This window comes from Bombyx mori, chromosome 9 (genome assembly GCF_030269925.1).
Source record: "Bombyx mori chromosome 9, ASM3026992v2".
Taxonomy (NCBI): Eukaryota; Metazoa; Arthropoda; class Insecta; order Lepidoptera; family Bombycidae; genus Bombyx; species Bombyx mori.
Genome location: NC_085115.1, coordinates 14,716,268 through 14,728,896, shown reverse-complemented (window position 1 = coordinate 14,728,896; position 12,629 = coordinate 14,716,268). Strand labels below are relative to the sequence as shown.

Sequence of the window (12,629 nt, the reverse complement as noted above, 5' to 3'; positions counted from 1 at the left end):
ACTAACATGAACTGATATTCTTTGTTATCACTTATCTCGATTTTGCTGTTCCAGCAAGTTTCAAATTTTATTTCGGAAATAGAAAGCGTCCAACACTTTCGACTTTGTTTACTGTATCTTGTTCGTATCATACCCCGTTTTTGTGGATACTCGAAAACAGGTTCCGAGTTCATTGGAGATAACAAAACCCTCCGAAACCTATGCAAGATCGAGTTTACGAGCAATATAAACAATCTAATAAAAAAAAAAATACCCATGTAGATTTTTTTACTACATTTGAAAGTTGGTTCTTCAAGAGTCCATATCTCATTTTATCTTTGTTTTTTATTTTGTAGTCAGGGTTTTATTTATGTGTTGTTGAAATATGTCTGACACGCACTAGGCTTCATTCATTTTCATCGCAATTTAAGCACAGAATGGTAGCGGTTTTGTTTAGGAGATATAATTGAACATTGTATATTCCAAGGTAAAGTTACGCATTTTTGGAAAAGAAATCGAGTTCCCATTGAATTTCCTCGAATGGGTTATCTAATTGCCTTTATAGAAGTTTCAAGGCTACATCAGAACAGTCTCACTTAAACAAATACAGTAATATATTCGTTTTATAAAACCTAAAGCCATTAAACTAGTGGTATTGTTCTCGACGCACTTAAATAACAATAACAAATGGGTGCATAACTAGATGGGTACCATCAATCTGACTGTTAGGTTTATAAGTATGAGACAGCATTTCTCCGAACCGGTTGTTGTTATACACATTAGGATTTTATGGACTAAGGCAGCGAATTAATAACAAGATGGGGCCAAAACGTAGTCTGTATATCTATAGTAATAAATAAACCTAAAAGATTTTCATTTTATATTCATTAGAAACTTTTCGAAATTCACTACGCCTGCATATCAATCTATATATATTACTAGCGACCCGCCCTCGCTTCGCTTCGGAAACTGTAATTTATTATTGATTTCTTCACTATTTAATGGATGTTATTATACACATAAACCTTCCTCTATGATCACTCGTATCTATTAAAAAAAACCGCATCAAAACCCGTTGCGTAGTTTTAAAGATTTAAGCATACATAGGGATATAGGGACAGAGAAAGCGACTTTGTTTTATACTAAGTAGTGATGTACATTATTCACGAGCTATGAAAAACGATTACCGAAACAACTTGAATATTGATATTGTTAATCGGCAATTTCCAAATCAATTCGTTTTCTAGATTCATAAACTCTCTCTCGTTGTCTGACCTTGTTGGGGTGTTGCACTAAAACATTTAAGAAATTACAATTACAATGCACAACGCTGTACTCAAAAACCTCGCCAGTACCAAGATCTCTGGGTCTGATTTAAGTCTAGGGTCCATACAAAGAACGGTCTCATTCAGCTTTTATTATTTTCGAGTTTAAATTGACTACATGCTTTACCATTATATATTTGATGGCGTCCCTGCTAGTTCTCTATTTATGAGGTCCAATATTTAGAATAATTTACCTAGTCTGTAGTAAAACAAATTAATTATTGGACAGATATAGAAGACTTTTTTTTATTGCTTAGATGGGTGGACGAGCTCACAGCCTACCTGATGTTAAGTGGTTACTGGAGGCCATAGACATCTACGACGTAAATGCGCCACCCATCTTGAGATATAAGTTCTGAGGTCTCAAGTAATCAATTTATGGCTGTTTATGAAATATCATAGTAAATGACTGTTAATGTATCACTGTTCTAAGTCAATTGTTAAAGATAAAACAGTTTGAAACGAATACAGAGAGAGAGAGAGAGAGAGATAAAGTTAAATTTACTCAAAATTAAGTTATTAATTGTAAAAGTAATAATGGCTTTAAAGCAACTATTGTTTTCGGGCTACGGTACAAGTTATTTGCACTATGCATTTGTTTCTATCTCTTTTTCAATCTCATTCAAAATGCTGAATACCACGAGTGCGACTGAAAGGCAGATAGCGAAAGGTTTCACCGCCCTACACTTGAAGTCGCCCGCCCGCCCAGTATCCAAGAGCTGCTCGTGGAGTGTGCATTTGTTTTATTACAGCTCGTTAAAATAAAAAGTAATAAATTATGAGATTATTGTCTCATATCGTATAATAAAACATCGTGTTATTAGTGACATCTCAAAGTCGTAATGGATCGGTGAGATTATTATAATCCTTCTTAAAACCAACAGCTCTGTATTATTGAGTAATTTGACTAGGTAAGATTATTTAAGTTACTTTTGAGGGTCAGTCATTATTACGGTCGAAGGCTAGGTGTTTTAAAAATCATCTTAATTGCTTAAAAAAAATTTTTTATTGCACGTGTAGGCAGACGAGCATACGGCCCACCTGATGGTAAGTGGTTACCGTCGCCCATGGACTTCAGCAATGCCCAGGGGCAGAGCCAAGCCGCTGCCTATCGTAAATTTAGACTTATATTTTGTCTACACTCATTAAATTCTAGACTGATGATTATTACATATATTTTTTATGAATTATAAAAGCATTTCTTTTATCGTCATACTTATTTCAAGAACGCAAGCGAAGGTCCGCTGTTAAATTTACGAATGCAATAAAATTACTTTTATTTCACGCGCCATTTAAACTAACATTTTCCGGGAGTCTGCCTTTGGAAAGTAATATTTTATTTCGATGATACACATATACAAGTATATACACATATTTATGTTAATTTTATTATTACATAGCTTTTGCCCGCGACTCCGTCCGCGTGGAATAGTTACTTTGGCATAACGCTAAATTTTACCCCCCATTTTATTTACGTAGAAAGTGAAAATATTTTTGAATTATAGAAGGTTAAGGAGCTATTTAAACACCTAATTTGAAACATTCTTTATTGGTGCTCCGCTTGTATTGGTCCTACCGTGATGTTATATATTATAAAAATGTATGTATTATAAAAATATTAAATATTTTTGCTATAAATAATTGTGGCTGTTTTCATGATCGGTTTATTCAACTGTAATTACATAATATTGCCGGGTGTTATATTTTTTCGTACCACACTTAAAAACAATGAATCATGCATAATATTATTAAAACGTCCTTGACACAGACGTTCCGTTGAAACCGTTACGTTTGAAATGTGACGCTCTTTACACGAATAAGTTAGACAAAGAACTCTCAAGGTAGAACCGGTTTTTCTATGGTTTTTCCTCTCTCATCACGGACACGCACTCCGGTGCCGGATGACGGCTCTTGTTTAACTCGTCGAGTAAAGGGGTGGCACCCTCCTACGCAACGTCCGTTCGAGTGGAAGCTGGGCTAGTCATATACTTGACGGGCTCCAGCTAAATTGACGTACGCCTATATTTAATATCAGTATTTAAAGAGATTAGAACATTTTAAAGTAATACGAAATTATAATTTGCGTAATTACTGGTGGTAGGACGCTTGTGACTCCCCACGGGTATGTTGTCAGTCTCAACCGGTATGTACCAGCGCCCTGCCTATTTCTGCCGTGAAGCAGTAATTAGTAATGAGTTTCCGTTTGAAGGGCGGGGCAGCCGTTGTACTGTAAAAACGGAGACCTTAGAACTCGTGTCTTGAGGTCGGTAGAGGCTTTATGTTGTAGATGTCATACTCCTACTCTACGTTGTAGATGGGCTCCGGTAACGACTTAACACCAGGTGGGCTGGGAGCTCGTTCGTCCATCTAAGCAATAAAAAAGAACCATGACATTATTTCCTTAAGATTTAACCGAAAATAAAGACCTCGGGATTTTTTTTCAAATCAAAATGACGATGTAATATGTTCGTTCTTGAATAATTGAATCTTGAAATTGAAACAATAGTGTTCTCTTGCCTATTGTGTTATTGTTAACCAAAGTACATACAAGAATGTTCAATAACAAAGTCTAACATACGAATTTATTCACCTATTTTTTATATTATCCATATATTAATACGTGAAGCAAAAACTTTGTATCCCTTTTTACGAAAATTGCGCGGACAGAGGAGTATGAAATTTTCCATCCTTATAGAGAATATAGAGAAGAAGTGCACAATGCTAATTTTTTTTTTAAATAATGCATAAAAGATACATTAAATCAATAAAGAAAACATTATACACACTACATACCATGTATTTGACGCACACACGCATGCATACTATTTATTGTCAATCTTTTGTTCTTGACGTTTGTTGTCAAATTGAGAATAGATTAAATATTGTTTGCCTTTGTTAATATTTTTTATAGTGTAATCTTGGCGAAATTTGTGATTATAGAAGTATAAAATACAATCATAATAGTGTACAAACTTACAATTCCAATTAATTATAGTCGAATTTCGACTACTGCGGGACCTCTAGTCTGTATTAATTAATGTAATATTTTAGATTGTGGCAGACATTATAACATGTGCATTCTTTTGCATATGTTATAGCTTTCTTTTCCGTGTTTTACGCAACCCTTCTGTTTTCCCCTGCGACTGCACGAAATTACCCCAAGTAATTTTAATGGGGCTCTTCGACAAGGGTGTGGGTTTTTTCCTGCGGGCTTAATTTTGCAATGTTAGGGTTATGGGGATATACGTAATATTAGATTACAAAAAAAAGCAATGGTTGTTTCTAAAGATTTTACTGAATATTTTCGATTATGAATGAAATCGACTCTAAAAATTGACAATTATTGTAGCTTGTTAAAAACCCAAAAGCTTTATTTATAATGTTCGAAATAGTTCTAGAATCAATGACAAATACAATACACATTTATATATGCCAATGAAACCTAGAATTCCCGTGAGCCAGGAATTTACAGTACTACTGGTAGTAGTAGTACAAAGGGCTTGTTTAGTGGACAAACAGTATATCCCCATTACAAAACTATTTTTTTTTACTAGTGGTAGGACGTCTTGTGAGTCCGCACGGGTACGTACCACCACCTTGCCTATTTCTGCGGTGAAGCAGTAATGCGTTTCGGTTTGAAGGGCGGGGGGTAGCCGTTGAAAGTGAAACCTTACAACTCATGTCTCAAGGTGGGTGGCGGCATTTAGGTAGGTACGTTGTAGATATCTATGGGCTCCGGTAATCGCTTAACTCCGGGTGGGACGTGAGCTCGTCCATCCATTTAATCAGTAAATAATAATAATAATTACCAACACATCGAAACATAATCACACTACATTAACATATCATATAAATGTATATGTTTTTTTGTTTCAGTTCACCGCGTGGGTTGACGCGGTAATCTTCGTCTTTAGCTTGGAGAACGAGATCAGCTACAACACAATATCTAGTTACTTCAATAAAATGTCCCATTATAGGAATTCAGCAGAAATTCCAATCATATTGGTTGGAACCCAAGGTGAGTTTATTGACCCATCTTCCAATTCTCTTTGTGGATTAAATAAACATCTGCCTTAAAGTTTTGTCTTTTGAGATTTATGCTGTACAAGATTAGATTTGTATATTTCAATTCGAACCTAAGTGCTCTGAATGTTAACGACAATATTTGTTCTCAAAAGATCAGTAGATTCACTGTGATTGTTCACAAAATAATACAGAGTAGTTTCCAATGCGTGATTACGTAAACATTTCGATATAAATTATTTCCTATTAAATTATTGGTTGCTCTTCCAGATGCCATAAGTGAAAGTAGTCCACGTGTAGTAGACGACAACCGCGCTCGCAAGCTGTCCAATGAACTACGAAGATGTTCATACTACGAGACATGTGCTACCTATGGCTTAAATGTGGAGCGAGTGTTTCAAGATGGTAAGTGTAACGAATTCAGTCAGCCGCGGAATATTTAAATATGGATGATGTCAGACCAGTCGAGGTTTTCGTTGGTTAGTTTTATAAAGGAATGCCGTTACCGTTTCTCGATTTGCATGAAATTCTTTTGTTGTTTATCTTTTGATTGAAATCTAACCGTGTGAATTCGTTTATAGAATCAATGTTCAATTTTATTTCCAATCTCGTTGATTGAAAAGTATAGCGGGCATAAGTCGTTAGTTGCACATTCTATAGTTTAAACAGAAGCTGACTATGTTATATTCAAATAATTAGTAAACGGAGAACAAGAAGAAATGTAGGGCCTATTTATTCATTTTATGAAAATTATCTAAATTCAAAGAAAAAGGAAACATGATGCAGAAAATTACTATATAAATTGTATAATTCACAATAAAATTAAATAATCAAACAGTAAACAATCATAGGGATTAAGGAAAGGAAAAAGAAAATTGGTTTAATCAGTTCCTTAAACGAAGAGTAATGTTGGAACCTTAAGAAATCGTAAATTAATTATAGTAATTTTATTGATGCACATTATCAGATCTAGCGAGTTTATGGAATTCGTTCCGTTGAAATCGATATCAGATAGAGAGTTATAAAATTACGTAACATGATTTTACGAGTATCGTCTCGCGTGATTTTACATCGCGATGACTGGCGTTGGGCGTTAGTAGTTCGGCGATTGCGAGACGCAAGGAGTTTACTCGCTGCTAGTGGCAACACCGGCCTGTAGCTGAGTGGTCGTTCTTGTTCATTCGTTCCGCGCATTGTTTACATTTTTGACAGTGTTTAGCATCTGAAGTGTTATTCGTTGATTTTAAATTAAAAAGTCTAATTCTGAATGGAAGGATGGAGAGAACGCTCATTTTCAAGTCTAATCTATCGCCTATTTCAAGTTTAAGACGTAGGAGCTCGTGCTACAACATACAAAGAGCCGAAGAACGCGATCGTAGGAAATCGACTAAGTTTGAATGTGCGTGAAATAGTAATATGAAAAAATGTGCCGTGAAAGTCGATGTGTTGTGTTTTGTTTAACGTGGTGTTTATTACAGCGTGTCAGAAGATCGTCGGGACTAGGCTCTCGGCGTCATCCCAGTGCCTCTCCGGGGGCTCGCGTCCGGCAACTCCGCAACCTCTTGCTAATTCACCCAGCCACAATCATACATCGTTTTTATATAAGGTCAGTCGTTAGTATTATAAAAACATGCAAAAAATTAAATCCTTAAATTCCTTCCTAAGTAGGTTCTTACTAGTTTTGTGCATTCCGAACAGTAAATTTTTAACTTAAGTATGTCTAAGAGGTGATAATAATAATATAGTCTTGAATAGAGAATACTTTTTTTATTTATGAAATTGTACTAAAATATGTCCCAAAAAATAAAAATGTTCTTGATCAATTTAATGTTAAATAGAATTAGTACAATCCCTAATGTAATTGTAGCAAATTTTTTTATTAAAAAAGTCAGTTAAATTATATTGATAAAACCATGTCCTAAATGAGTAATTTAAAAAAATGGTGTAAAATTTATACACAAAAACGATAATCGGTATTTGCCAAGAGATGGCTGACCTTGAGTTGAAATTTAGAAATTCTGGAAATAGACAACAAATGTTGGCTTTGTGACAAAATTCAAGTTTTTATGCAAATGAAACTAAAATGTATTGTTACCTGTGCTATAAAATTCTGTATGAAATTATACAACAATGCTAGAGCCAATCGAAGAGAATAAAATGATATAGAAAAAATATATAGAAAAAAAATCTCTTAAAAGCATTGGAGTCACAAATGACTTCTTGTAGCTGATATGGTCATATCTGTGTTCCGAGGAATTGATTTGGCTTCCCACCGAGGTGTTCCCTGAGTCCTATGGCAAGTCCTTATGAGAACTGAGAAAAAGTCATTAGCTGTACACTGACTTGACAGTGTCCTTAGCATTGTTGATATCTATCAGTGATATTAGCCAAATACTTATCAAATGTTCGTGATTGACTAAAGTTGTTGTAGCTTAAAAGATAAGATGCCTGGTGCATTTGTATCGAGGTATGCAACTGTTTCGGTGTTTGATTGCCAATGTCACAGTATACAAAAAAATGGCAAGTGCTTAGAGAAAAAAAAATCTAAATACAAATAAAGATTTTTGAGATATAGGTTTAAGTTTAGTTGTAGCAGGATGTCCATATTTAAACATGAGATGGAAGCTTTGATAATATTATTAAAGGGCTGTCATGTATGACAGCCTGTAGACTAGTAAGAATGAATATTTTGTGGCAAATAATCGCTGAATGCTTGAAATGAAGGCGTACTGATAATACAGACTCGCAACTGGAAACATTCATCATTGACATAAATGATATAACAAAATTGGGATATATTCAAATGATCTAAACATTTTGTCTTCTACTATCAGTCGACACTATGTACGGTAAGACTGGTATGCATTATACATATTACACATTCAATTGATAGCATGTTCTGAATAGAAGGTGTAATTGTTTTGACTGCAAATAACCAAAAATAATATTGCCAATTGTTAAAGAACTTTTAAGAGAATGTGTGTTAAATTATATTATATATTTTCACTGGTAATATATGCAATACACATTCATACTTATATTTTCTTAAATGCCAATGTAGGCAGGATACAGTCTATTGGTGGTAGGACTGCTGACTTCGCACGGGTAGGTACCACCACTCTGCCCGTTTCTGCCGTGTAGCAGTAACGCCTTTCGGTTTGAAGGGCGGGGGGCAACTGTTGTAATTATACTGAGACCTTAGAACTCATATCTCAAAATGGGTGGCGTCATTTACGTTGTCGATGTCTATGGGCTCCGGTAACCACTTAACACCAGGACTATGAGCTCGTCCACCCATCGAACTATTGCTGTCATGTAGCAGTAATGCGTTTTGGTTTGAAGGGTGGGGTAGCCGTTGTACTGTAAAAACGGAGACCTTAGAACTCATGTGTTAAAGTGAATGGCGGGTTAATTAAAATTATAGATGTCTATGGACTCCGGTAAACATTTAACACCAAGTGGGCCGTGAGCTCATACACCCACATATATGCAATTAAAAAAAGTATTTATTATTGCACATGGATTTCAGTAATGCCAGGGGTACAGCCAAGCTGCTGCCTACAGCAAGAAAATAATGTATTTCATTTTAGCAGTAGAAAGTAATATCTCCACACTGATTTATATTGAATTAATGTTTTTCATGAATTTAGAATATTGAAATTTGTTTTTTAACACAATACATTGATCTGGCTTGGGAATTTATGATTTCATAAATACCAGTTATATTTTCGGTATTCTGATTAGAGATCATTTATTTTTTTAGTAAAATACAGTGCTTTTTTGCGGATGTAAATTATATAATTGAATATGCCATTTCGAAAAGGGCACATCTCTGAAAATGTAAAATGTTCAGGAAATTAAAAAAAACTGATTATTTTCTAAAGCAGTGTAAAATTTAAAATATTAACTATTGAGATATATTTTAGTGTTGATTAGCAATTGAAAATTACTGGAATTATTATAAAATGGGTCTACGTGTATATGAAAAAACGTATTTGACAAAATATACGACATGTGCCCTTTTAGAAATTACAATAATAAACGCGAGATTAAACCGTACAAATACTATTATGTCTACGACTGACCAAAAACCAGTGAAAATGCTACGGTAGTACTTAGTTGAATCAATTTTGGTTGATTTTTTGACACGCGATTCTATTCCTGCATTACGGAAGTCGATCGGTGAATATTTGTTATACGTATTCGCTTGAGAAAACTATATCATCAGAACGTGGTCCTATCGCTTGATATGAGTAGGTACACCGGGCGTCCTTTAGGCCACGACTTAACAAACGTTCATCAGCTAACCTTTTTTAAAATAATAAAATATCATCAGTATAATTAAATGTTTCACGTCTCGTACGCACCTAAATGATTTAAACGGATTGGTTATTACGTAATGCGATTTCACTCTAATAACTCAATTATGATCAGTCAAATGATTTCAAGCGTGTAACGTTTGCAATAAAATTAATATCATTCTTTAATTATGTTGCAAAGGTAAAATACGCTAATTTACTACTCAAAAGAGTTTTTTTATTGAGCACTAAAAACTGTGAATCGATTTATAGACTTCCTCAGTTCCGATTCACTACCCTAAGAGTGGACAAAGAATAGGTCGACCAAAGAGTCGCGGTCAGTTGTTTAGACGAAGCCTTAAAGTATGGGCCGCCGAAATTCGGCAACAGTATTAACCACCGGGTGCCACATTTAAAAAAATAATTTCGAAGATGGTTGGATGAGCTCTCGGCCCACTTGGTGTTTAGTGGTCACCGGAGTCCATAGACATCAACGTCCTAAATGCCGCTACCCACCTTATGACATACATAAGTCCTACGTCTCAATTTTTACAGTACATGCAACGGCCGAAAAAATAGGCAGTATGGTGATACCTATCCGTGTGTGCTCACTGTATTCCCTACCAACAGTGAGTTATGCTGATAAGAATATATAAATGGGAATAAAATAATGTATACACGGTCAAGAATCTCAATACTCGTAAATTTTGAATCAGATTAATCATCCAAAGATAATTTAGTGAATAATAATGTTGTCCTTGATTTATTGTTTTCCAATAAAACAAGCGACGGACGACGGTGCGACCAGTATCTAATCTGTTCAGGATAACATTTATCGTGCATATTTTGGGGGCGAATGTACTTTATGAATTTATTCTTTTGAAGAGCTATTCTTAAAGAGCGAACGGTTTCCGTGGTATGGACATGTGATGCGTAGAGAGGAGATGCATGTGACTAAGAGATGTATGGAAATGGTAATGCAAAGTAGAGGGGGAAGAGGTCGACCGAAGAAGACATAGATGGAGTGTGAGAATGACGATATGAGAGAGTGAGAGGAGTGAGTGTTGAGATGTCGGCTGATAAAAGAGAATGGAATAGAAAAAATCGCTGTGCCGACCCCTCCTACTGGGAAGGTGGAGGCAAAGAAGAAGAAAATAAATTTTCGAAAAATTGACCGGATAATAATTCGTTTGGTCTCATATAGCGCTGGTGACCCACTGGTTTTAAGATCGGGCTTTAAGGCAAGGAGTGCACTGGTTTTATGTCGTCTGAAAATTTATAAATTCTATAAATGATTTAAAGTCTGATAGTCAGCTTACCTTCGTAGTTTCTGTGTCTTCCGTCTCGAACACGAACGTTTAATAAGGATAATCGATCCGTCATGTTTCTGATAGTTTGCAGGAGCGCATCGGAAACTCGTCGGACTGGTACCGTTTGCTCGTATTTCAGCGTAAAGCAATAAAACAAAATTAAAAACGAATAAAATCGTATAATTTGATGGTTATTCCGTAAAAACATAAAAATCAAACCCGCAAAATTATAATTTGCGTAATTACTGGTGGTAGGACCTCTTGTGAGTCCGCACGGGTAGGTACCACCACCCCGCTTATTTCTGCCGTGAAGCAGTAATGCGTTTCGGCTTGAAGGGTGGGGCAGCCGTTGTAACTATACTGAGACATTAGAACTTACATCTCAAGGTGGGTGGCGCATTTACGTTGTAAATGTCTATGGGCTCCAGTAACCACTTAACACCAGGTGGGCTGTGAGTTGGTCCACCCATCTAAGCAATAAAAAAAATAATTATTCCTGACACGTCTCACTGTGTCTCTGACCTTCGAAGGTGGTGACATTTCATCCAAAAAGGGCTTGAATAGGTACATTGTGAATTTCCTCAATGAGTCAGCGGCCTGAGGATAAGTAGTCTATTGATAGAAGAGCTTAGGTACTTCCTTATTTTGAAAATTTATCAAAACGACTTATCTAATGATCGTGTACATACAATAATAATAATGTGTAATGTTTCGGTGAAAACGTGACTTTCTGTACATATTTACATATTCTTTGATGTAATATAAATAATATAATATAAATATTTATTAACAATCACGCCACGTTAACTGGTCCCGTGATAAGTTCGTAAAGAACTTGTGTTACAGGTACCAGATAACGGATATAAATGTAAGATTTTTATTATACACATACATATATTTAATATACATCCATAACCCTGGAAAAGACATTTATATTTATCATACAAATTTCTTCCCTTGGCGGGATTCGAACCCGCGACCTTCTTGTGTAGTGACCATGTCACTTACCACTACACCAGACGGCCGTTATGATGATGTATATTCACATTCTTTGGTAGGTATGTATGCGTGTTCTGATGAATGTTCTAGAAACGGAAGCTCGCCCCGTAATGTTTCAACTGTTGAAACAATATTTATTTATTTTCAATACGGGGTGTTATTGTGACTCTGGTTCCTGTCATCGCAGCGAGAAATAGTGTACATACAAGTTTGTAAATCGAATCGGAAATATTCCTTAAAAGTTTAACAAATGTCAGTTAAGCAGTACTTGGTAACCATGAAAACTGTACTGAAACGCATTACTGCTGCAGAAATAGGCAGGGTAGTGGTACCTACCCGCGCGAACTCACAAGAGGTCCCACCACCAGCAATTACGCAAACTATAATTTTGGGGGCTTGATTTTTATTACACGATGTTATTCCTTCACCGTGGAAGTCGAATCGTGAACATTTGTTGAGTGCGTATTTCATTAGAAAAATTGGTACCCGCTTGAGATACGACCACCGGTGCATCGCTACATACGAATGCACCGGACGTCTTATCCTTTAGGCCACGACGACTTGTCTGTTTATTACGATAGGCACTATGTGGCTTATGTCAATAAAACATTATACTAGTAATAATAACAGAGAGGCTGAGGAGTGCGCGCTTGGGATGGTATAGATATGTGATGAGACGAAATGAAAATGAGGTT

At 35.7% G+C, this 12,629-nt stretch overlaps 2 protein-coding genes across 5 annotated transcripts in view; one reads left to right on the top strand and one right to left on the bottom strand.

Moving 5' to 3' along the window:
- The window catches only part of LOC101737456 (centaurin-gamma-1A), a 303,411-nt gene that overhangs the window by 274,894 nt on the left and 15,888 nt on the right, over positions 1-12,629 (top strand). For all 4 annotated transcript variants that reach the window (XM_038012838.2, XM_038012836.2, XM_062670221.1 and 1 more), the window contains exons 4-6: positions 5,181-5,322; positions 5,598-5,732; positions 6,806-6,933. In XM_038012838.2, the coding sequence (XP_037868766.1) occupies positions 5,181-5,322; positions 5,598-5,732; positions 6,806-6,933 (405 nt within the window). The remainder of the gene's footprint in view (positions 1-5,180; positions 5,323-5,597; positions 5,733-6,805; positions 6,934-12,629) is intronic.
- NimB (nimrod B) overlaps positions 1-12,629 on the bottom strand; it is a 660,573-nt gene that overhangs the window by 646,621 nt on the left and 1,323 nt on the right. The window lies entirely within an intron of this gene.